This window comes from Dicentrarchus labrax, unplaced genomic scaffold (genome assembly GCF_905237075.1).
Source record: "Dicentrarchus labrax unplaced genomic scaffold, dlabrax2021, whole genome shotgun sequence".
NCBI lineage: Eukaryota > Metazoa > Chordata > Actinopteri > Moronidae > Dicentrarchus > Dicentrarchus labrax.
In genome coordinates, this window is record NW_026136709.1 from 17,309,538 (window position 1) to 17,335,250 (window position 25,713).

Sequence of the window (25,713 nt, forward strand, 5' to 3'; positions counted from 1 at the left end):
TTTAAGCAGAATTACTCCATCAGCTTGTAGTTTATTTTAATAATCTTCCAAAATCTAAATATCCCCCTCTATCTGATAAGACATAATATAAGTAAATTTCTTATAACTGCTCTATAAAGCGTCAGTAAATTATGAATTAACTGGTGTATTGATACAACTTACCAACCCCTGCCTTATGATAAAGTGCTTCAGTTCCTCTTTAGGTTAGGGAGCTGATGGTGCTCTAGTGAACAGGTTTTTTTTTTAAATTCAGTGCATCACTTATTACCTAAAATCCACTAAAAATAAAAACAAAAAACGCACATAAATAAACCTACAACCATCATTTTAACACGGCTTTTGTTAAATCCTCCATCAGACAATACATATCCAACCCCCCACCCCCCTTTAAAAAAAAAAAAAAAAAAAGAGGATAATTTGATGACACTCCCTGCCACTGGTGATTTTTCATTATATCGACTCTCCAGCAGAGACCTGCGCCTGCGCCCCAGCTCCCCTTCCCGAACAAGGCTTCACCAATCCTGGCTCTGGCTCCATCCCCGGCTCGGCGTCTCACAGGCCAGCGCTCATATAAGTCGCCTTAGCTGTCCAGCAATGGGGAAGTGATAAGGGGGAGGAAGACGCTGCTGTCTGAGAGGAGAGAGAAGCCCGTGAGGAAGTTGAGGAGTGAAGGGGGGAAGAAGAAAAAGCTGCGCCGCGCCGGACCGGACACCTCCAGAGAGAGAGAGAGAGAGAACACACATCCGACAGTTGGCTGTTATTTTTGAGTAGACTCCCTCCCCCTGTTTTTTTACTTCCCCCCCAACCTCCAACATCCAAAAAAAAAAAAAAAAAAAAAACGCATAGTGATGGAGAGAAAGGTATGGATGCTTATGCTACCTTGTGATAGCACATTTGTTTTATTTCCACATCACTTTGGCTCTCGCTGAGTCTGCGCTGGATCCGCATCCACCATTTAAACTATTCTTTATATATTTTCTTTATCCTGTAAGGCGCGTTGCCAGCCCCTGGATTAGTAGTGCGCACCGGGAGTTGTTTTTCCCCTCGTCTGTGTAATTTATTGTGCTAAAAAAAAAAAAAAAAAGATTAATTTCCACCTAGAATTGTGTTTTTTTGATGCTTATTTCCTTTTTTCTGCGTATGCGCATGGTGCACGTTGTGTTAGATTATTTAAGGGGAGTGGGGATGTGGATATTTCAGGGGGTTGTGGGGAGGAAGAGGGGGTGACTGGAGGCTTACCATACAGTATAGGCTGCATCACCACACAGCCAACACTGTATAGTTGCAGCACCTCACCCCTCCACCTCCACCTCTTCCCACCTCCCCTCCCCTCCCCTCCCCTCCCTCCGTTTTCCAGCCGCAGACGCAGACACCAGCGCGGCTTGTTAACCTTGACTCGTGTGGGAAACAGACACTTGAGGAGTAACACAAGCTTGGAGGAGGAGGAGGAGGAGGTGGTGAAGGAGGGAAGGATGCATGCATGGCCATCCTCTTACCTCTTTACGCATGCCTTTTAATCCATCCGCCGTCAACCCCTCTTACCTTCCCTCCTCCTCTCTTTTTGATTCAGGGTGCACACACACACACACACACAACTCATATAATGCTGCTATATAATGGTAAAAGGTTTTTGTTTTAGTTGCCCCACTAAAGAGTCTGCAAGTGTGTTTTGGATCTTGCAGGGAGAAAAAGTTTCAGTTTCACTGTGTTAATCTTGCTGGCAGGCTGTGGGTACACACAGCAGTAGGAGAGGAATTTTATTTTTTGGGGGGGTTGTACAGTTAAAGCCAGATCTACTTTTGCTGATCCAAAGGAAAATCTAATTTTTTTTATATTCCAGCTGCAATATATTCACTTGTGTTGGAGGTAAACCAGCTTTTTCACTGTTTATAGAGAGATATTAAAGTCCACAAAGAGAAGCCACAAAATGCTGTTTTAATGGAAGAGTTTGACATGTTTTGCTTTCCTGAGTTTAAAGTTAAAATCTCGTCTCGTTTAAATGATTTTTGTGCAGAGTTTTGTGTTTAAAAAGCCACCAGGAAGAAGCTTTTGTGTAGTTACAGCAATGACGTCCGTCACGTGACTTACTCTGGTTGCATTGTGCAAGAAGCGGCTGCAAAACAGCGTGCAGAATTTGATCCATTGAGTCCGATAACGCTTTTAAAGTCTGGAAGATTTGCATAAGCTTTTATTATTTATCCCCATTTAAGCAAACAGAGAGTAACTGGCTGCTTGCTGTAGCTTCGTATGTAGCGTACGGATGAGAACGACGTGGTTTAGTGGACTTTATACACAGGAAATAAGTCTTTAAAGGAGCTTTATGTAAGAAAGAAGGGACTCAACATCGCCTCCTGAGGTACAAAGTGGCATTACAAGACAGGCTAGCTGGTTTAGCATGTAATGTCTAACTATGAAGCCCTTAACGCTACATAAACCATAAAGTTTTAGTTTCTATACTTCAGTTTTTTGTCCAGATTTGACAAACATATAGCCTAATGTGTCGCTGCTGGGGGGGGATGGATTGGACAGAGCTAGGCTAACTCTTCCCCCTGTTTCCACTCTTTATGCTAAGCTAATCTAAAGGTCTGCTTCATCTCTGCTTTGTAGCTTTATATTTACAACGCAGACACAAAAGTGGTATCAATCTTTTTGTGTAACTCTGGGCAAGACTGCAAAAAAAAAAACCCTCACACTGTATGAAAATATGTTGAATATTGGGCATCGCTCATAAATCACGTAGGTTTAGTGACGGCACTGCTTATGATTTCTGCTGTTTTACGTTAGGAAACAACATTTGTTTGTTATTTTGCTTACACCATCATCTCATTGTTGCTCTCACAATGCGGGTGAGTGCAAGTGTTTGACAAAGTATTTACTGTATTTGAAGCATTTGTGTCCATCTATCTATCTATCTATCTATCTATCTATCTATCTGGCTCTGGTTTCATGTGCAGGACTGTTGCTTTGTGGAGGTTTTGTGTGACTCAGCTGCTTGCTGACTTTAAAGAGCACTACCACATGCTCTCTTCAGTTTGATGCTTTCTATATGAAAAACCAAAACACAGACACTTGGGTGCAATTAGCCAACAAAGTAAAACATTGGACTCTTCTTTCAGGGAAATTTGCTGCTTGTGTGTCTGTTTTCCATAGATCTACTCCCTCAGAAGTAATTTCCCTGTATGCAAAGACTTTTCCCATACAGGATATACATTAAATGTCCACACAATGGTGCAGGGATGTTCTCCCTCCTCTGCTTTCTCTCTCTGTGTTCAGTGTTACTTTGCATTATAGTGTAGGAAGCTGCTTTTGAGCTGCACTTGAGTTGCTTTTCGTGATTTTCTTTTTAAAGTTGTAGCGTGAATATTGAGACGTTTTCCCCCCCGTCGTTGATCTGAAAGTGTGTTGATACTGACGTTGCTCTCTCTCTCTCTCTCTCTGTGAATAAAATAGGACTAAAATAGCTAAATTTCAAACCGCAGTCTTCCCTGACCCAGCTGCTGGCACAGATATTCCCTTCAGTACAAAGAAAAGGAGAGCAGTCACATTAGTATGCAAGGTGCCGTCACAGCTCCTGAGGTCTGATAGAGGATCAGAGGATCAGCTCCTTTTACAGTCTGCTGAATGCTTGACCTGGCTTTTTAAGGAAAGCCACTACCCCTGCCTCGCTCAACTACCCACCCCCCCTCTAACTCACACAGTCTGTTCAGTCATGGTTGAAATTTAGTTTTGGTAGACTCATCAAGGTCAATCAATGTTTCACTGAGTGTACGGTTTCTGCTCGAGAGTTTTTTGTAAACTTTATCCCTCCACCAGTAGTGAGATTGATTAGACGGGACTGGAAGCCGTACACACTTGGCTTTGTTTCCCAAATGGCACGTCACCCAATTAAATGTTCCCTGGCTTTGTGTTTTGTGTTATTTGCAAGGGGTAAATGGACAATGGAGCACTTCCTTTTTTTGGGGGGGCTGGCGAGGAATGTGCTTGCTCAATGGCGGAGAGCAATGAGCTTAGAGGAAAACTATTTATTTCACAAAATATTGGAGCTAAAACGAAGTGACAGTAAACTTATTTGAACCATTTTTATAATCGAGTTGTTGTTTCCAGCTTCTGAAATGTGATTTGCTGCTTTTCTTTCTTTTATATGATGTGAAAATCTTTGAGTTTGATACACAGAAAAGCAACCTGGAGACATTTTCTGTACCTTAATTAATAATCTGCTTTATTTATCAGTGATTAAACTATGAACTAGTTGCATCCCCACTAAATAATATCACAGCTTCGTATTTATTTCTCACCATTATGATGTTTTATAATACTGCAGTATAGCAATGCAGCATTTGACTCTGACAAAATGCAACTTATGGCATCCTGTGCCGTATATATAGAAGTGCAGCTCTGGCATATTTCAAACAGACATACAGTATGCTTATAGCCGCAATACCGAAGATGAATTTTATGCAGTTTTCCAACCTATAAACATCTCTGTTCACACGGCCTTCTGAACCACCAGTGTGTCATTTCCACAGCGAGATTATAGATTTTTATGGTTTCAAGTCGAGCGCTTTGTAACCTAATTAACACGTCGCCCTCCCCGCCTACCAACAGATTATATTTTTTTAATCACTGCTATCTTACCAAAAGCACTATCTGTGTAGGTTTTTTTTTTTTTACAGTTGCATATTACTCCCATTCATAATGTAGAGTTAGTAGCCTAATGAGATTTTGCGCCCGACTCAGAGACAAACTGTCTGGGTCCTAATGGTGCTACAGTTCACCGAGCGGCTGGTTGACCCATTTAGATGTTAACGCTCAATACTGCACCATACTCTGTTGGAGAGCTTCAGTATAACTCAATATATATATATATATATATATATATATATATATATGCAGCAAAGTCATGGCTGGCAAATAAATGCACCTCTCCTTTCAGTTGCAAACAACAGAATAATTTCGAAGAGATTAATTAAAGTTTTTTGTCTTTTCTCTTCTGGATCAGACTTTAATTAATGTCTGCAATGTGTTTTAGGGCTGCAACCAACAATTACTTTCATTATCACATAATCTGCTGATTTTGTGTTCATTTAATCAGCCAGAAGATAGTCAGGCCCAAGGTGGGGAAGTCTTCAAATCGCTTGTTTTTTGGTCTGAATCCTAAAGATAATGAATGTACTATCACATAAGACAAAGACAAATCCTCACATTTTGAAGATTGATTAACAGAATAGTCTGTTGATTAACTGAATAATAGGCTACTCTCAGCTCTGTGTGTGCACTTACAAACTCAAAAGGTGATCGCTGTGTGCAGATTCAGCCTTTACGTGAGGTTGCTACTGTGGGACTGACGGATATGAACATTTGTGTGGTTGTTCATGAAAATGAAAGTTGGTTTTATTTGGTTTTATATCATCTTTTACGCCGTTGCGCGCGTGTGTGAAGTTTTTTAAGGGAACTGAAGAGGTGGTTCCAATTGTTTTTCACCGACTGGGATGAGCTAAAATGGCTGCCTTACTGGGGGTTTAATTTCTTGTTGTCGTGTTGGAAGTTGTTACAGACCCAATTTGAAGACAAATGCAAATTGAGTTTTCCTCTCTCAGCATCTTACCTAAATCACATAACACACAAAGCACCATTTAACCAGCCTGTTCACTTTGAGCATTAGAGATCTTTAACTTTTGGCTAAAATAACAAAAATCTGTTGTTTTTATGAGATAATACATTTGTGTTTATTGGTTTAGGTGTTTGTGAACGTACACATATACAGTATTAAAACCAGTTTGAGCTTCTAATCATCCGATTGGAAACACCCAGTGATGTTTTAGTTCATTAAACACTTACCTTTGTTCTGAAGGTGTTTCCAAAATCATAAAAGACTCTTTTAGTCATCTGGAAGGAAAAAATATGATATATATATATATTGAGTCTGTCTCCTTATCCAGGCAGAGATGGCAACCAGAAACACTCTTGGCTCAATTTGTACAACATAAACCAGTTTTAAATGTTTTAATATTACATTAATGTGTTGCCATATTAAGGACATGCTGCATTTCAGGCTACATAAATGGGGAAAAGACTCTTTAGTTTATTGGAAATAACTTCAGAACAGCAGCAAGTGTTGATAAAAATATTATAGGTTTTTCAAAGATGGCTGGGTTTTAAGTTTTAGAAAAAAAATATTGCGTGAGAGGCACAAACTGGGGCTAATTCAGTATGTGTGTACTTGATGAATATCTCTTATTGCTACTTGGATGGTGTCTTACGATCCTGAGGGAGTGGACCTACTTTTTCTTTTCCACCCCCTCTCTGTGTCTGATTTTCATCTGTTGGATTTTAGAGTCGTCTCAATTTGGCCCCGCACATACCACAATCCTGCCCTCGTTCTGTCGCCTCTCTCTCCCATCCTGCACAGGCAGAGTGGTGCTGAAAGATCCGGGCTAATACTTCGCTTGGATGCAGAGTAGGAAACAAGAAGAGAAGGGAGGAGGAGGGGAGAGGAGAGAGAGAGAGAGAGAGAGGGGGGAGTTTATAGTGGAGGAATTATTCTGCCACTTTTATTTTGCATCCCGTTGAATTTCACATGGTAGTTGGTTCTGGTTTATTTATGGAAAGTGACTATTTTTCACTGTATATTTGTGTCAAAGTTGACCCTGGTGAACTCGTCGCTGAGTAACACAACCAACCGAAAGCCTTTTTCTTTGTGATTTCTTTTTAATTTTTACAGTTTAAGCGTTTGGAATAGTTTCCTCGCTCAGTTCACCAGCTGCTGCTCCAGTTTTTTAAGTCACTGCAGTCGGCGTTTGGCTGTTAGTTTTGGACGCAAGGCAGATTATCCCGTTGTCATGGCTACAGCAAACAGGAAATGCCCCGAAGCAGGTAACGCTTCGGGCCTTGTTCCGGTGTGTGTCTCGTTGCTTGTGGCGGAAAGTCGGCTCATTACTGCAGCTCCGTCTTTCCATCTGCTCCCACAATGCCTCCCTTTTTTTCCTTCTTTTTTTAGGGCGACAGGAGCAGCCAAGGAGCTGAACCATAAACGCTGTCTGGATAAAGATGCTTTGTCCCAAACAAGCCCTGAAATCCAAGGTCGACCCTAAACTCCTTATCTGCGGCGTCTTAGGTTAGGTGCTTAACATAGCGGCGCCGCTTTGTGCAACCTCATTCACCTATTTCCCTCTCTATATATTGTACCGGGTCACTTTGATCACAAAATATCAGCAGATGCCCTATTATTTCCAGTCACCGCGGGAGACCTCTTTCTCTCTCCGTAGGTTCCTCTTCATTACACATGCCGAGCTGCAAGAAATCGGCCCCGAAATGTACTTCTCCACTCCTTAATCCCCCCCTCAGTGAAGGTGCAGGTCTGCGTGCTTTTGTACATTTCCTTTGATGGTGGCTGATGGCCATTGAGTAGCTTTCGGAGAGCCCTGGCCTTTAAGCAGCTTGAGCTGGGTTTTGTGTGCAGCTCTTAAACTGAAGAAAGAGAAAAAGAGAGGGGCCCAGCAGTGGGAGGGAGTCAGACTTTACTCCATGCCCTCAGTACAGTCCATATTCCCCCTAGTGCACCCCATCTGTCTGTGACAATAATGTTGACGAGGGCAGGTTCCTGGTTTCTGGTATGTAAACGTTGCCACTGGGAACTGTGCGTTATACATCAGTGGTGGTGTAAATTTGTAGTCTTTGTATATTCTCTCCTGCTCTTGTTTCTTTCCTCTCCTGGGCTAATTGTTCAGAGATTGCAGAAAAAAACAGCATTTTATGGATTTCTCTTTCTTGCTTTCTTGCTCAGCCTTTTGCGACTTTATAGTGTGTCCTTTGTAGAAAAGATCAAAGAGAAATTTGAACATAATAATGCCACTTTTGATTAACTTACACGTAATTGACTCTGCAGCACATCTTTTCATGTAACTGTGATTCAGCAGTTCCCAACCGTTTTGGCTTGATTAATAAATCAACAGCAAAATAATGAGAAAAAAAAGCTATTTACAAGCTAAAATGCCAAACATGAATTACTTCCTGAATGTAATCTGTAAGTATTTTCAGCTTTTCTCTGTTTTATATCCAGTAAACTTAATACTTTTGAGTTTTGGCCTCTTGGACTTTTGGATTTCTGGAGTACTGTGACAGGCCTTTTTTAGTATGTTCTGAGATTTTATAGATTACACGATTAATTGTTAATGAAAAGGGTTGTTTGTTGCAGCCCTGCTTCACAAACACTCACACTTTATTTTGAAGGCTTTATAGAGGCTTGAAGAGGTATCCAGGGTTTCAGACGTCTGCGGAGGGTGGGAGGTCCTTGGTTGGAATCCACTGCTATACACTGTAAAATGACGATGCAGCCACTATTGTAGGTTAGAAAACCAGCCAGACAGTTTGCATGCTGTATTGTTTGAATCATGGTTCTTTTACTAGGAGCTCTTTGTCTCCCCCTGCTGGTCAAATATGGAAAGTAGAAGAATTTAAAAACCCATAAAAAGATGCTTAAAAAATTAAATTGGTTGAGCAGTGATTAGAGTGTTAGAGTGAGCAGTGTTTAAAGGCTTTTATACTTTATGACGCCTTATGTTCATCCATTTGTGCAACTGGGCCCTTGAACGTGGATCCCTTCCTCCATTCAAACAGTCAGCAACCCCCCCCCCCCCACCTCTGCCTGGCTGCTCCCTCTGTTGGTCATCAATAATACTACTGCTGCTCCCTTACCCCCTGTTAGCCCCCCTCTACCCCCCTGTCTGCTACACACTGGGACATTACCATTTGGTGAGACTGACTGGCTTTGGTGAGGGAGACGGCGGGGGTCCGGCAGGGGGTACTCCTGCGCTCAAGACTCCCTTTTTGCATCGACCGAGCTGCTGGATCTCTTTGTTATCGTTGAACCCACGTGCCGTTGCTGGAGAAACGGGAGATTGGCTCAATCTCAGAATCTGCATGGATAAGCTCGCCGGTTTGAGCTTTTGACCTTGCAAGAAAATTGAGACGCACAGTTTATGTGCCTGGATGATGAATAATATGTAAAGCCTGCGTCATATGTTATGTAATACAAGGTTAATCTAAAGCACAGAGTCAATCTGGACTGATATTGTTGCAGTATTTGACTGCAGGGAGGTCACAGATGGATTTGAGGGAGCAGTGAGACATTTCGCGGTGGTTTGAGTTCCTTATGTACCTCAAAGCCTCCCGGACTGGATTATTGACAGCAGCAGTACACTCATCTCAACAGCAGGTGTCACCAACAAGCAAACAAACAGCACAAGCTATCAGCAACACATGGGAGGGCCTGCTTTTAGCTATCAATAAGTCGATTCCACTGATCAGGGGTGTGAAGGTCATATGTTTGGATCCTGACTTGCTTCTCTTCCTGCTACTCCTTTAGATATCAACCCTAAATTTCTGTCTGCAAGGGTGTCTTCATGTGTAATGGACAATATGCATGCATAAAAACGGCTTGGGTGCACTTAGACGTCTCTGAGGGATGGCGCATCCTCCAGAAGGTCGTGACCTCTGGCCTGGAGGTCACAGAAACCACTAACCAGCTGTCCACACAATAACTGCAGAGTTTTCCTCTCAGAAATAGAGCAACGGCCCCCTCATAACGTTTCTTCCTCACGCCATTTTTAAGAAGCTGGTCAGAATATTTGTGGAAACTGAAGGACAGATTTCGTGCTGCTCTGCATCAAAGCTTCCCTGAACTGTTAAAACTGTTGAGGATAATTTCCTTTCAACTCTGACGCCTGGTTCAACACTTTTCTGACGTTTTCACAACAGCGGAAGAGAGGAAGAGGAAACAATAACGGTGACAATTTGCCGTCATATGTCACAAGCCGAGCCCCCTTTGAATCTGCCCCACTTCACCTCCTTTGTCATTCAAATAACCTCATGAATATTTCACTCCCCAGATCTGACGGCTGGAAGAAGGGAGGGAGAGAAAGAGGGGCTGGAGCAGAGGGAGACATGAAAGAGTCATATAATTTTCAACGTGGCGTGGTTGTAGTCAGAGTAATGACCTGTGTGGCGACGGACGAAGCTCGGGCTTGTGTGTAATTGGACTGTGAGACTGCATGTCTCGTCACAACCTAAAAAAAACCACAGGCACAGTCAGTGTGTATTCTGCTGGACCTCAATAAGTCTTTTTTTCCTGGCTTTTGAGATGAAATCTTTAAGCAAAACAGCGTGAAAGAAATCCCAACGCAAACTAATTACACGTGTCAAGTGACACAGTCACCTTGCTGTGCAGACCAGTCTGCTTGTTTGCCATTACTCTGTAGCCACAGCCTGACTGTAGCCTCTGGGCCCAACTAGTGGGTGAAAGGTAAAGCTAATGAGGCGAGTGGAGGAAATACTCCTAACCTATGAATGCACTCTGACAAAGGCTAGTAAAGAAACACAGGAAATGAAGGTGCTCTTGACGTGGCCTTCTCCTTTTTTGAAGTGGTTGTAGAGCACATTAGGTCGCCAATTGTGAGAACTGTGCACTCAAAAGGCAAACAGACAAATATAATTCTCCCTGACTCGAGTGCTTTCAGTGGAGGAAATAAACATCACTCTCTTCCTCATCATCATCACCACGTCATGACTCCATCATATATCACAGTTTGTGTGTGTACTTATGTGTAAATGCTGAGCAGCGTGGCCCCTTTAAGAGCCCAATGTCCCTTTTTTTTTCTTCTATTTTTTTTTTGAGAATGAGCCCAGGACTCGGAGCTCTGTGTGTGCTGACCGTGGCCTCTGGGTTGGTCACCAGGGGGAAGCTGCAGGACAGGAATGGCTAACTGACTCTAGCCTCCCCAGCCCCGGTTTAGACCAAACGACAGCCTCGCCGCGCCGCATGCCCTTATCTACCAATGGAATGCAACAGCTGTGCGGGGGAGCGTCAGGGTGGGCTGGCTGAAACCCCCCTGCCAGACCCCTGCACAGCTCTCCCCCCACCTCCAAGCGACGTGCCGGGCTCCTGAAAGGCAGCTCAACTAAAAAGTGAGCTAGACACAGTGAGAGACTCGGCAGGGCTGCTACACATTCAAAATAGAGTCAGAGGGAGGGAAGAGAGAGAGAGAGAGAGAGAGAGAGAAGGAGAGAGAAGGAGAGTCAGGGACAGGCAGTGCTGAAAAGGAGAGCACAAAGAGAAGGAAAGTGGAGCAGGGGAGGGGAACAGGAGGCTGGGTGAAGGGAGAGGGAAAGACAAAAGAAGGAGAAGGGAGACATAGCAGGGTGAACGGAGGGGACTGAGCAAATGGCTACGGAGGAGACGGCGGGGGGAGCCAGGAAAGCCACCAAGAGCAAACTGTTTGAGTTCCTGGTCCATGGAGTGGTGAGTGGCGCTGTCCGTCATTCCCGTGAAAGGAGCTGGGCTCTGGCATGCATCTGTGTGTGTGTGTGTGTGTGTGTGTGTATGTGTGTGTATGTGTGTGTGCATGAGTCGGCGCAGCAGCAGCAGCAGCAGCAGCAGCAGCGGCGGTCTGTGTGTGAGAGATAGCTGGGTAAAGCTGGCCATGTGAAGGTTATTTCCAGCCCCCTGGATCCCAGCCTGTTAGGAGATGGCTTGAGAGAACAAGAAGTGGAGCAGCATGGATGGATGGATGGAGCTGAGCAGGAGAAGGATGGGGAGCAGAGGATTTCTAAGACAAAAAAAAGAAAGAAAAGGATAATTGTAGAAATAGAAGCTAAGCAGCAGCAGCAGCAACAAAAAAAGAAGCAGCCAGCTCCCCCCTTGGCTAACAGAGGAGCACACTGCTTTCCCTGGGAGTCACAGACAGAAGGGGGGGAAATGACGAGTCCACTAACAACAACACAGTCAGAGTAGCCTTCCAGGCAGCATGTTTGGTGGTTGGTGGAAGGATTTGAACCTGTAAGGTCACGAGACAAACGGACGTAGTAGCGTAGACGGAGCCGAGGCATACGGCCAATCCTGGAAATCATGCAGAACAATCAGTCCATTCATGTGAAGCGAGCATGAAATGTCAAGTCAAGTGTTGCTCACGGTTAGAGGTCAGGCAACTGTTACCATAAGCCTCATACTTTGCATTAATTAACAAAACACGGCTGGTTTGTTTTGTTCACGAGCTGGATGAATTAGAAGGGTGAGGACGGTGTGAAAGTCTTGGTCAGTGGCACTTTCCTGTTGAAAGTTTTAGCAGATGTGGCTGTGACATTGACTCGAGTGTGTAAATAAACTGGTACATTTACGGCAGCCATTCTCGATCTTTAGGGGTTTTTTGTTTGCTTATGATCCCTTAATACGACGGGTCTCCTTGTAACAGTTAGTTTAATTATCAGTAAATCTGCCAATTATATTTTCAATTGCAGTGTCACGAAATTTTGTAAAAAAAAAATGCTCATCACAACTTCACAGAGCTCAAGGTGACATTTTCAGATGTTTAGTTTTGTCTGATTAACAAAACCCGATGATTTCCAGTTGTCCTTTGATAAATAACAAAAAAACAGCAAATCCTAAAACTGGAGAAGCTTGAAACAGAGAATCTGTAACCTTTTTTTAGCAGTTTTTGCCTGAAAACGATTATAAAAATGTTGATTGTCGATCAAGTGAACAACTTAACGTTTCAGCTTGAATATTTTTTATTTTATTATTAGAGAATCGACAGTAGAGAGACGACAGACTTGAATCGGGGATGTTGCGGTTCATGTTCATCGGCTTAAACCCTTCAGCCAACAAGGTGATTTTTAATAGTCTTAGAAGGCGATCATTTAGATTCATCTCGTGATCCCGTATGTGGTCTTAATCCCTTCGTTGGAAGGTGTTATTTTGTCATAAATGTTCGTCTCATTCTGGAGATAACTTTGTGGTTTCTACTCTTTCATTAAGTTGAACTGAATTTTACCTTGGTGCAGATCTGAAAGTTGGCATCTCTTCCTAATCCTCAAGTACATTTGGAAGGTCAAAAAGACTTTCTGGTATTTATGTGTCCAATCAAAATAATGATTTTACATTCTAATATTGGTTTGTTTCTGTCAAATGTACATTTTGGGGATATTTTATGTCTCCAGTGGAGAACTGACAGTAGGGAGAGAGAGAGATGGCAGGAAATGAAGGGATAGACAGGGACCAGGGATGTTGCGGTTCATGATCGGTGGCCTGGAGAGATAAAAAGTAAACAGTATTACACAAGAAAAATGCAGCGTTGAGATAAAAGTTCAAAAAAGAAACTGAAGGTTTTTTTTTTTCTATCCTGGAAATCTTAAAATCCAATGAATCTGCAGTTATATTGGCTTCTTAAATGAGAATATATGCTGGTTTTTCCAGTTCTCTATGATAATTAAGTGGGTTTGGATGTCAGTCGGTTGGTTGATTAAAACAAACAAACAATTATTCTGTTATTGACACAAATAGCAATCAATAATCACCTAATTACTACATCATAAATGTCTCGTCCTGAATGTGTTTTTTAAAATTTTCGGCTGAACTGAATCTCACCTCTGCACAGATACTGAAACTTGGCATCGCTTCCTATTTCTCAAGTACGTAGAGAAGGTCAAAAAAGAGTTCACGGTATTTTGTTTGTCAAAATCCTTTAACGTCCAAGAAAATCACAGGAACAGAAGTTTTGAATACGTTCTGAGTTTAGACGGGAGTCTGTTTTAATCAGCGCCGATGCTGGGCGTGCTGTCACCAGGTAGATTTATACACTGAAACAAGATGAGGTATTGTCTCTTTGACAGGAGCGGTCATTACAGGGGCTTTGGTGCTGAAGCCCTGCGCACAGAGACAGACTTTAGGAAACAATGGACCAGGTGATTGATGAGCCAGATGAGTGTGTCCTCTCAACAGACCAATTAACCTTGATGAGGCTCTGGCTGCTCCAAGCCAAATATTTCCCTCTGCTTATTTCTCTCATGCCTGCCTCTCTCTCTCTCTCTCTCTCTCTCTACCCCCCACCCTCTCTCTCTCACGTCTCTTCCCTCTTCCTCTCCCCCACATTTTAAGATGGAAAAGTCTTGTTATAATAGTTGCGGCAGGTTTCTCGCCGTGTATACTGCCGAATGGAGAAATATTTATACTATGGGATATGGGGACGATTCTGCGCAGTTTGTTAGCTTGTGGTGAGGGGATGACGTTTCATTTTCCTCCTCATGGGCGAGTGAAGTGAAGCAAGCTTTTATACACAAGGACGCATATATGTACAGATGTATTTACACACACAAGAATATATAGAAGTGCGCTATATGCAAACATTGTTGTGGTTACTGAAGGTCAGAGTGTTCCCGCCTCCCAGCAGCAGTGTGTGTGTTGTGGGGGAGAGTGTTTGGCCGAGGTCTGGTTCTAGGACTGATGGGTGGGCTGAAGGCCTGGCTGAGATCTATTCCTCTTTCTCATTATCTGCCTAAACCCCCCCCAACTGTTATTTCTGTGTGTGTGTGTGGAGGTCAGCGAGGGCCGCGGTGATGAGAAAAGCCTTCCAGCGTTCTGCGTGGGAAACCCCGATAAGCAAAAACATAATACGACATACTGTAGCTTCGTCATGTGTGTAAAGTCTGAGTGTGTTTGTGCGAGAGCAAGAGACGGGACCTTTGAACAAAACCTTTACACACACACGTGGATCGCTCCAATGGTTGCTTCATTCAAATTACAAAAACATGTATATTCTCACTTAATTTTAATGGTATCTTTCCACGCAGTTTTTTTTTAACTCCGAATTTGAGACATCTGAGTTTTCTGCCACCACGCCAATACAATGGAGGTTTCATCTGTGGCGCTCCCTGCATTGAAAAGTGACATTTAAAAGCCACTTGTCTTTTCAAAACACAACGTCCTGGTTACTCTGGATAATCCACAGACCTTGTCATGATCGGTTCGCATTGAAATTACTTTCTATCAGAGAAATAGTCACCATGAAAACTGTCCAATAATTTAGTAATAAAAGAGTCAGAGTAACAGGGACACTGTGGCTGGAAAGAGAAGCTGCTGTTGAATCTCATTAAATGTAATTTTACAGTGTTGTGAGCAACAGAAGTTTGGTTCAGGTTGAACAATGTACACTGAATTATGATAACTTCCTGTTTAATGGCGATATGTCAAAATTTGACGCCAAGCCACGGACAAGCCATGTAACACACATCACATGTTGGACATATAGGACAACTTTTAACCATGGTGCTCTTAAGAATACACAGATCAAATCTGAAGTCGATCATTTCCCTTTAAAATAGGAGTTCATTAAAATAGAGCGTGCCAAATCGCCAAAAAAAAGAAGACTAAATTCAAAATGGCCGGCTTCCTGTTGTGTTTGGGATGTGAGTCCCAGAGGCTTTTTTGTGTGTCTGGTCATGGTATATGTGTGTGCCAACTTTCATACATGTCGGTGAAACATGTCTCACGGGCTGAGTTTAGGGGCACTGTGGAGCCATTTTACCACACAAATGTTACGTGACCCTTATAATACATACATTTCTGTTAACATTGAATTTTGTGCCACATTTCATGAGTTTGAGAGCATGTTGCGGTTGCTGCTCAGGCCCTAAATATATATATATATTTATATTAGTATGTATTTTTGACTAATCAAGTGAATTAAATACAAATACAGGCACATCGTCTGCACAGTAAACACCCACTCATTCAATCAACACTGCCCTCAATAGACTAATACAGCCAGAGATATTAAAGGGATACATAGATATAACACTACATGGTAAAGCAAAATGCACATTTGTATATGCTCCCATTGTATATTCTGTATAGTTTTAGCTCTATTTGATAGATACCTTTGCTAAACATCAGCTAAGGCAAACATTTTATGGACGATATGATTAATTCAAATACTTAAGATATCAGCAAAATTACATGTAAAATTGATTCAATGGATGTTGGGTAGGGCTGGAATTAACAATTATTTGACTTACCAATAAAACTGCTAATTATTTTCCTAATTAATTGATTAATCGTGGACCCAGAGCTTAAGCTGACATCTTCAAACACCATGTTCTGTCCGACAAGCAATCAAAAACCAAGAGAAAATCTATAAGTAGAATCAAAGACTTATCCTTGATCTACTGTCCACAGCATCTGCCGAAAGAATAAATGGAAAATGCAAAGAAAAACAGCAAAACCTCACACTGGACAAGCTGAAAGCAGAGGATTATTGATGTTTTTTGCCTGAAAAATCACTGAAACATTCGATCAATTACAGCTGCCAATTAATTTTCTGTCAATAAGCTGATCAGCTAGCAGACAAATTGTTCCAGCTCTCATCAGTAGCATTAAATGTAAAATAATCAAATGCTTTACTTTAATTAAAGTTAGTTACATCTAAAACAACATACAGTAATAAAGGGTTCATTTCTTCTGTGATAGTAAACTGAATAACGTATAAAACAAGCATTTTGAGTATGTTAACTCACTAAACGTTAAGTTTGGGCCCTAATAAATTAGTCATGTCCCCCTTCAAGGAACCTCATCTTCAGTTTTTAATAGATTTCGGGGCTCTAATCGAAACCTTTAAAGGGTCCGTCCATGCTACAACCCACAGATTCATATGTTTAGTACAGTGTGGGTTAAGTTTGGCCTCTTCAAATCCCTCCAGAGATGCCAACACACTTCTCAGATATCCATCCACATGGCAGATTCGATTGCTGGCTGGCTGGCTGGCAGAGCTCCTGGCAGAGTGTTGGAGCCGGTTCAGCAGGTCAGATTATAGAGAGTACCACTCATTGTGTGTGTGTGTGTGTGTGTGTGTGTGTGGATTTAGAGGAAATTCATCTTACACATTATCCAGCTATAGTTTTCTGTATCTGTTATCTGAAAAGCTCAAATTCTCCAGACAGAGGCTTGTAACACAAGCCTCTGTCTGGCTAAGTCTGATGCCTGTTTGGGTGTTCCTGTCCAGCTTAGGTATGAAATAGGCAGAAAAAAGAAGGGGGCTCTTTAAGACTCCGCAAGGTGACAGAATTCAAGCAGGAGGCCCTGACCATATGTTGTCTTATCCTTTCCTGTTTTGAGACCCTTCTCAGTTGCTCGTACCCCCCCCCTCCTCTTCGCCTGACCGAACTCCCAACCAGAGTGACAGCGACGCCTGCTCGGGCTTCTTATCACAGGATCGCTGCTTGGTCACCATTTCAAAGGGCACACAATACGTCAGTCTTTATCCTCTCACACTCTGTTTTGAGTTATTAAATCTCCCTGTGATGTGAATACATTTACATTTTCACCCAGTTTAATATGCTAGTTTTCTTATTGTGGCTCTCCCTGCTGTTTATTAAGTTCTTCTTTTGTTTGTTTTCGGGGGGGGTTCACGTGTGTTTGTAGACAGTCTAAAGATCAAATCTGATGTGAGTATGTACGTGCAGTAATCCACATTTAGAGGTGACAAACAAGAGTGAAATGTTAGAAATATGTGAGCATATTAGAGGTTATGAAACTCTTGATTTGTATCCTTCAGCTGTCCTTCTTCTCCAACATTTACCCATTATGTCACAAAATGTAGCAGGCAGTTTCTGGGCTGATTTTTTGAATTGTTTTTGCAAGGTGATGGTTAAACATTTGAGTCTTTTAAGTCATGGCTCTGCTAAACAACTGAGTTTAGTTGTTCTTTTGGATAACAGAGGGAAGAACAGACATCTATCACAGTTTAAAATGTCCAATGTGACAAGTTGTCTGTCCTTTGTGAACTATTTATAGTTTGATATTAACTAAGAAACCCCTCAATGATTTCATATTTCTGGATAATCTTTTGCTCATCAGTGGAGGAATGTAACTGAGTACCTTTACTCAAGCACTATTTGAGATTCTTGCACTTTATCCTCCTTTATATCTTCCCTATATTTATCTCAAAGCTGTAGTTACTTTGCAGATTAAGATTATATATACAAACCCTGTGAGGAGCTTATGAAATATGCATTTTTATAGATCAAACCCTACAAGAGCCAGGGCTGGATTAACCTGCTAGGCGGCCCCAGGGCAAAACTAAGCCATGGACCCCTAATCAGAACCCCCACCCCCATCCTCCCTTTTTCCCCCTGGGTTTCCCAAGTTAACATTCATTTGATTAAATACTAAATTATTTAAAAACATGCAGCATGTGAGCCCAGTATCAACTAGGGCTCAAAGGATTAGTTATTACAAAAACGTTGTTTTCAGACAAAAAGTAAATGATCCACCACAGTTAAAGGGACTCAAGGTGTCTCTGGCTAGCCTGTTATTCATTTAATAATCACATTTATTGGACGCCCTATAGCTCACCTTGCTGCAGCGTCCATGCATTTGGATTCGACGTGTGTCTGTGTTATAATTGTTTATCTGGTAGTGACGGTCTGTAGGTGTATGAGAAGAATGTATTTGTCTGTAGTGAAAGCTTTGCAGGTCTTTCATTAGTATTATTATGATGATGATTATATTATTATAAAGTCATAGAATCTGGTGTTTAAATCGTGTTTTAATTTTACTGACCTATCTACTCCAACCCTAGTGTCAACTGAAGTATTAAGGGTATAAAAGTATATGATTAAAAAATATTATTGGGTAGCAAAGACAGTAGTTGTAAGGTTGTTCACTTGTACCACACCTCCCTCAACCACGTTACTAGATCAGGAAGAGGAGAATAAGTTAAATTAAATTTAGTTAGTTTAGTTAGTTCTCACCCACATTGTTTGGAAAAGTTTTTGTCATTTTTGTTTTATGTTTTACAGGAAGAGGGATTTCATTTACATATATTCAGCAATAAATAATAAATGAACAATAAACACAGAAACACATATCTTAGATTGTGCGCTATATTACCAAACAAATGTGGAATTAATTAAATGATCATAAAGTAGTTGCAACACAGATAACCCGGGGCCTTTATGTCCCTGAGGGCTTGAAAGTAGTTGTCCATTTGTTAATTCTTGTGAAAGTATGAGTAAAAATCAGCTCGGCTTCGATCAAATCACCACATTAAAGAGTTGCTTACAGGTTAATGCATCAGTAATAATAATCCAAAAATATATGAGCTTATAACTCTCGACAGGAGCCATTTGCCTGCATTAGTACTTTGAATGCTTTAAGTTCACTTTGCTGCTAAAACCTTTGTACTTTTGAGTAATAAATGGAGTATTTGCACATTGTATTTATTTAAGTAAAGGATCTGAATATTTCCTCCACCGCTGACGCATTTAAAGTAATGAAACTGTAATTAGAGGACGGCGTGTTCTCTGTAGATGCGTTTATTTACATAGAGTAGGTGGTCTGTGCGCCAGTTGGAGTCAAAGGATTTCTTTCTATCACACGAACCCCAATTTGGTTTCAGACAATAAACTGAGGCGGGAGGCAGCTGTTGCCATGGGAGTGACAAGCACAGGTGAGAGTTCCCCAGTTGTTCCCAGCCGTCAAGATGGGAGTGTGAGACCGTGGACACTGTTTGCATTGTTTAGGGGGAGTGTATGTGTGTGTGACAGAGTTTTCACACTGCAAAACAATCTTCATTTAGTCTGTTTCTCTGCCGTCACACCTGATTTTTGTTTAAAGCAGACAAGAGAAAAAGAGAGAAAATAAGACAGACACAAAGCAGTGCTGCTTATTCTGTACACTTGCTCTTGTTTCTGGAAATCAGTGTTAGTTATGTTTAGACAAGACAAAATAAGGCAGCTCTCTGTTCTCGTATCAGTTGATTTTTCAAATCTTGAATGATTTGGGTTCGACTGAAACTACCGTATCTCTCACCAATGACAGATTCATTCATTTTAGGTATTTTAGGGCTCAGAAGTTGCCTGTAGTGCGTCCTCCGTGTGTCATGTTGGCCCTCTAATGTCAACTGTCTAACAAACACAAACCCCAAAAGCTTTACGAGTCAGTTTCTTTCATGTTTGCAGCCCCAGATGGAAAAGATTCAAAACACAGAAATCGTGTAAACTGACACAAAATTGCTTAATGTGTGTTTAAGTTTACCGGCTTAGCTTTTGTTTGATTACTGAAAGTTTGCCAAAGGTTACAAAGATTAGGACTCTCGAGTTTCGATGGAAACCAGAACAGACACCAGAATTTCAGCGTAAAGAGGAGAAATCTGTGAGGTCTAGATTAGGAGCTGATCTGACTCTCTTTGTTGCAGCTCTGCTTAATGATTTTGTCTCTTTTGTCCAGCTTGAATCCATCAGAGAGAAATACATAAAAGTTGCAATTGATCAAACATTTCCTTTGTTATATTTTTAGAAGCACTAATTTGTGATTATAATGAATTAAAAAACACAGCAGAGGATGTTTTCTACATATATATGACCCGTTTTTTTTCCTCCCCAGCGTCCTGGCATGCCGTCTGGAGCGAGGATGCCCCACCAGGGAGCTCCCATGGGCCCCCCCGGCCCACCGTACGGAGGGAGCCCAGCGGTGCGGCCTGGCCTGCCCTCCCCGGTGATGGAGCCCAGTCGTAAGAGGCCTGCCCCCTCCCAGCAGGTCCAGCAGCAGCAGCAGCAACAGCAGCAGCAGCAGCAGCAGGCCGTTCAAAACCGGGCCAGAAAGTGAGTCTGAATCCCGTCGACCTCCAACTCCTACCTGAACACTGCATGGCTTGCACATAGAACTCCTTATTTGTCTGCTTCTGTGTGTTAATGGTTGAGATCATGTGGACTACAATGGCTATGGTTACACTTAAGTAGTAAAAAATTAAATCTAATTTTGCTCATATTGGCATCGATCTTCAAAACCAAACATGGAAATGGTCACAAATCATTGTAGTACGAGCTGGGCATCGAACCACAATATTCTTTAGCACCAACCAAGTACCATTGAACTTATAATGTTGCTAATTTAAGAATTTATGTCATTGCAGAGAAATGTTCTCAGACGACGACATTAAGCACAATGCACTGGCCTTTGGATTATTGGATTATTTGGTTAAATGATAATACAGGTTGATGTATAAAGGTTTAATGGTCTTGGCACTAGGTATTGTAAGGCCACTGGTATCAAAACATTCCTAATAATAGACCTATCAAGTCCTGCTGTTAAGACGTATAGATTTTACAATAGTGCTTAAATGATTAGTAGTTGAGATATTTCAGTCTGCACCGAAGTGGTGGACCAAGCAACCAACATTACCACACCACTAATGGCTATGTTTGCAATTCCAAATTCTCAAATTTGAGGATTTATATCTTTGTTAATTGAATGTCTTGATGAAGATGCCACATTGAGCCATTAGCTTTGTTGGTTCTGTTGATTAATAATGGATTAATTAAGACCTACAATACATCCACAGCCACAGTGGACTTACCTGTACCGACAGCCATTTGGCACACTGTGGTCTAACCTTCAGAATCATACAAAATCATTGTTACCAAAAGTGAAACCATGACCTCTGTGTGTCTCTGTTCATTTCAGTTTTTGTTCTGCTCCACTCTTTGCATTTTTCTTTACCTCGCTCTGTGCATCCAGCTCTCATCGTACCAATCGCTGCCATGACTGAATGTTCCTCCTCTGTTCATCCTCTTCATGTGTGTAGTCTCTTCAGTGGTCTGGTTTGCCCCCCATGGTCATATCTGTGTGGTTGCAGTCTGCGGGCGTTCAGGGTCTAGTTCTTGCTTTTGCTTATTTTTATGCTATCTATTGTCTGCTACTTGACTACCGTGTACGAAAGCTCTGAACATCAGTATCCCGGGCACACACACACACACACACACACACACACACAGTGGATGGATGTCTATTAAGAAACGAGTGTGTGGCAGGTATGGTCATTGGAAAGGAGATCAATATGCGCACTCAGTGGACCTCTGTCTCTCTCTGTCTCATTCTCTCAGTATCTGCAGCACGATTGATCCACTTACAATTAAGCAGGCTTGTCGAACAGGTCAGGGGAAATGTTGTCCGGCGTTGGGGCCTCAACCCCCAGAGTGGCCCGGCTGGCTGCGGACGGTCTGATCGATGGTCCAGGGTGACCTGTCCAGGTGTCTCTGTCTCTCTCTCTGTCTCTCTCTCTCTCCCTCTCTCTCTCTCTCTCTCTCTCTCTCTCTCGCTCTCTGTTGCTTTGTGAGGAGTGTGTGTCCTCTGGCAAACAAGTTGATGCTCCAGCTCCCCGCTCTACTCCATCCAGCTCAGACCCCACGTGGCTGCCAGCTGAGGGCGGGCCACCTGTGTTTGCAGTGTCATTGAGACCTTATGGTCCCAGCTACGCTCCCTCTGCAGAACAAACGCTGTCCTACGCAAAGCTGCTGCTAAAAATAGGATTTAATTCCGGTTTGCTTTGCATAAAGTGTTATGAACACTCAACCCTGTGTCCTAGAAATTACGTTTATATACTACTAATTTGTTCTCCCAAATATGTTTTGTGGGGGAAACATAATTGCTGCCTGGATCTTGTTCCTTGGCAGCATTTTGTGTACTAGGAAGCTCTACATTTATATACCACACATAACTCATAGGCAAATGATAGCCAGGATTTTGACGCCAGAGACCAAGGTTCACATCCTGAGTCCCTTGTGTGGTCACACAGCTTTGAAAATACATTAATTTACAACGTTTTCTCATTACGTTAATGGAAAACCTATTTGCTGTTGTAAATTAGTTGTATATAAATGTAATTCAGAGAAAACAGGGTTGGAAAACTTTTATAAGGGTAGCTTTTAATATACCTCCGTGGTGAGCCCATTAAAGCAACGTTTTCTGTGTTGGTTTATCTCATGTGCTTTAAAATCCCTCTTTAAACAATCTATTACAGCATCATCCTGAGCATAACATTTCAGATGCATATTATCATACTCATTTGCAAAGTGGATGTCATGTGGGATTGTTAAAAAATACTTCTCAGACTAGCGTCGCATTTCTTTTCATGCAAAACCAAAGCAACTTATTATTGTCGTTCTTTTAAATCTTGTGTTGCATCACAAAGACTGAGGGTCTTCTTTAGTGGTATAAAACTGGTTGAAAACTTTCCAGAAAATTGTTCTGCAGTTACACCATTTTAAGAGGCAAATGATTAATATCGAATCTCCGAGTTCCCGTAGCAACAAACCCACAGAACGTTGTAAGTGTTACATAAAGAGGCTGTTCTGACTGTTTGTGATCAAACAACAAAGTTAACTAAAATTTGCTGTGGTTGCCGTCACCTTGGACATTGCTTCAAACATGGCATCTTTTATTTCCCACGAGGACCGCATTATTTATAAAGCCCTGATCTTTTATATGAACCTCTGAACCTTGGTTTTTGCTGTTAATTTGAGTCTTTGTCCTTGAAGTAACCTAAAAATGTGACTTGCTGCTCAATACACATGGTTACCTAGGACACTTGCCTAGGACAGTTGCTTAGGAACATCGCTAGCTTCATGCGATAATGAAACAGGCTTCTTGTTGCTAGGCCAGCTGGTTTAAGGCGCTAGACCGGAGCTGAATTCTCTGGTCAGTGGAAATGCTTCGACAGGTTTGAGATCCATGTTTAGAAAATGAGCGAAAAGGTGTGCGTAGCATGCATGTTGTCTTCATCTGCACCTCTTCATTACTTCATCCATGCAACATTCATATATCTGGAACTCAGAGCCGAACACAAGAGCTAAACTCGCTAAACACTTGCTTGTTCGCTCCCCTCCCTGTGATACACGAGTTCACAGTGTGTCCATTGTCAGTGTATTGTCTGTCTGTGTGTGTGAAGCATGATTGTTTTGGTTCACCAAGAAACTTTGTTGAATGAGCGTGTCCCTCAGATGAGACGCCTCCCAGGTCCTCCTCTGCTGCACTTTGTACGTGCATGGACACAGTTACCCGCCCATCCCAGTGCCTGCCCTTGTCTGAGTTTTAGAGCTTGCACCTACTAACAGACCCTTGAACTTAACACACATACCCTACACACATACAAACAGCCCGCACCACCAGGTGTTTCCCCCTCTGACGTCGTACTTGCTGCCACTTGAGTGTGTGTCTCGCCACAACTCTAATCGGACAACCTTCGAATCCTCACCAATTCTTAGGAAGCCAGTTGGATTCCCCGGAGCCAATGAGATGCCGGCGAGGCAGATGGACATGAGAGAGCCCCAATCAGATCCCACGCTCGGATCAAAGTAGGAGTTTATTCTGCTGCATGTCCGTTTTCTTACGTTTGATGACTCTGGCCTATTTAGTCTTTCACCTGAGCCCAGCACTCCCTCCTGAATGAGTTGTTTTGGCAAACTGTACGAACGGGCCTAGAAGTTGACCCCTGAAATGTAGTGGTGCATGCTTTGGACTGGAGCATGGCATGATGGGAACAGAAAAATAAAGTAGAATCCAATCTCAAACCCCCATTTAAATCAGTTTAAAATGGCGGATTGTTGTGATGCAGGTTTGTGTTTTCCTTTGCAATGCACCCTGAGATCTTTCAATTCTCCTTGCAGCAGGCTTGTTTCAGTATTTGGCATGCTGATGTAACATACTGCTTCACAGACCGTTCACAGAGCTCTGTGATAGAAAATTTCTCTACACTGCAAAAAAAATCCCCTTCTACAAACAAGAAATTATGTAATCTGAAGAATAGGGTTGGGCGATATGACGATATATATACCACGAGACGATATTAATGTAATGTATCTACCTACGTACCTGTAATAGCTCTAGCTCTATTATGTCATCTATCAACATGTTTTGGTTTTTCAGGATTTTGAATTAGCCAAAAACATTCCCATTTAGTTATTTTATCTTTTTTATATATTGATATCGCAATATAAGATGACCTATACTCAATATTTGATCCATATCGCCCACCCCTAGAATCAAACATATATCAGGTAAGCAAAAGGTTTTGGCCTCTATGAAAGACCCTTGAAAGGAATTGTTTTGGGAAATGTTAGCCTAGCTTAGCAGAAAGACTGAAAACAGGGGGAAACAACTAGCCTGGCTCTGTTGGACGGCAACAAAATCCACCCAGCGGCACGCCTGAAGCTAACTTATCTCTGCTTTATATCTTGTTTGTTAAATCTACACACAAAAAACAAATGTGAAAAAATATTTTGGTTTTTCAAGGAAGCGGTAAAACCAAAACTTTAGTTTTTGTACAGACTAAACAAAAGGAGATTTTGTGTTTGAATTAATGAGCTTTAGCACTGCTGCTAGGTGGATCTATCTCCATATAGAGCCAGGCTAGTTGTTTCCCTCATGTTTCCAGCCTTTATGCTAAGCTAAGCTTACCACCTGCTGGCTATTGCCTTATATTCAGCGGACATATATACGGACACTGGTATGAACCTTCTCATCTTACTCTTGATAAAAAACCTGGTAAAAGCAGTGAGATTTGACAAATTCACAAAGAAGGTGCTCCAATGTAGATTATCTTTTAATTTTGCTCAAGGACTACAGAGAAGAATCTGAAATCTTTGAAATAAGACATGAATTCCTTTGCTTCCTCCCACCTCCCAGAGCTTTGCCAGGGTAACGCTCACATGGCAACATTACCTTACTCTTTTTGCAGTGTAGCACCATCTAGGTGTTTTTAGCCATTTTTTCCCCTCCAGCGGGCACCGAGGAACACAACACTTGCATGATTTAATACGGGTGCTCCACATATCCCAGGCGTTCACATGATGCTGATGGAGAAGGAAGCTGTAGTGTTGTTTCTGTGATCAGTTTCACTTAGTAAGAAAGTTCTGACGAGGGCACCAACTTGGCACAGATTTATCTTATTGTTCCTTATTGTGCCTCCTTGGGTTAGTATACGATCAGAAAACATGGTTTTGGTAAACACATGTTGTTCTCACACAGCAGGAAATGCCCGAAATTCATGAATGAAAATATCTACACACACACATACATTCTCCTACATTCTCTCGAAGACTCTGCATTCC

The 25,713-nt window shown here is 42.0% G+C and overlaps 1 protein-coding gene across 9 annotated transcripts in view; it reads left to right on the forward strand.

Moving 5' to 3' along the window:
* The first annotated feature begins 500 nt into the window (after window positions 1-500).
* The window catches only part of smarcd3b (SWI/SNF related, matrix associated, actin dependent regulator of chromatin, subfamily d, member 3b), a 36,234-nt gene continuing 11,021 nt past the window's right edge, over window positions 501-25,713 (forward strand). Inside the window, exons 1-3 of one of the 9 annotated variants that reach the window (XM_051411098.1) lie at window positions 501-860; window positions 20,210-20,427; window positions 23,869-23,958. In XM_051411098.1, coding sequence (XP_051267058.1) covers window positions 849-860; window positions 20,210-20,427; window positions 23,869-23,958 — 320 coding nt within the window. In that variant the 5' untranslated portion in view covers window positions 501-848. Of the gene's footprint in view, window positions 861-10,701; window positions 11,297-11,448; window positions 11,974-20,209; window positions 20,428-23,868; window positions 23,959-25,713 lie in introns of those variants that run through there. The other 8 variants (XM_051411094.1, XM_051411093.1, XM_051411096.1 and 5 more) reach the window with 8 other exon arrangements.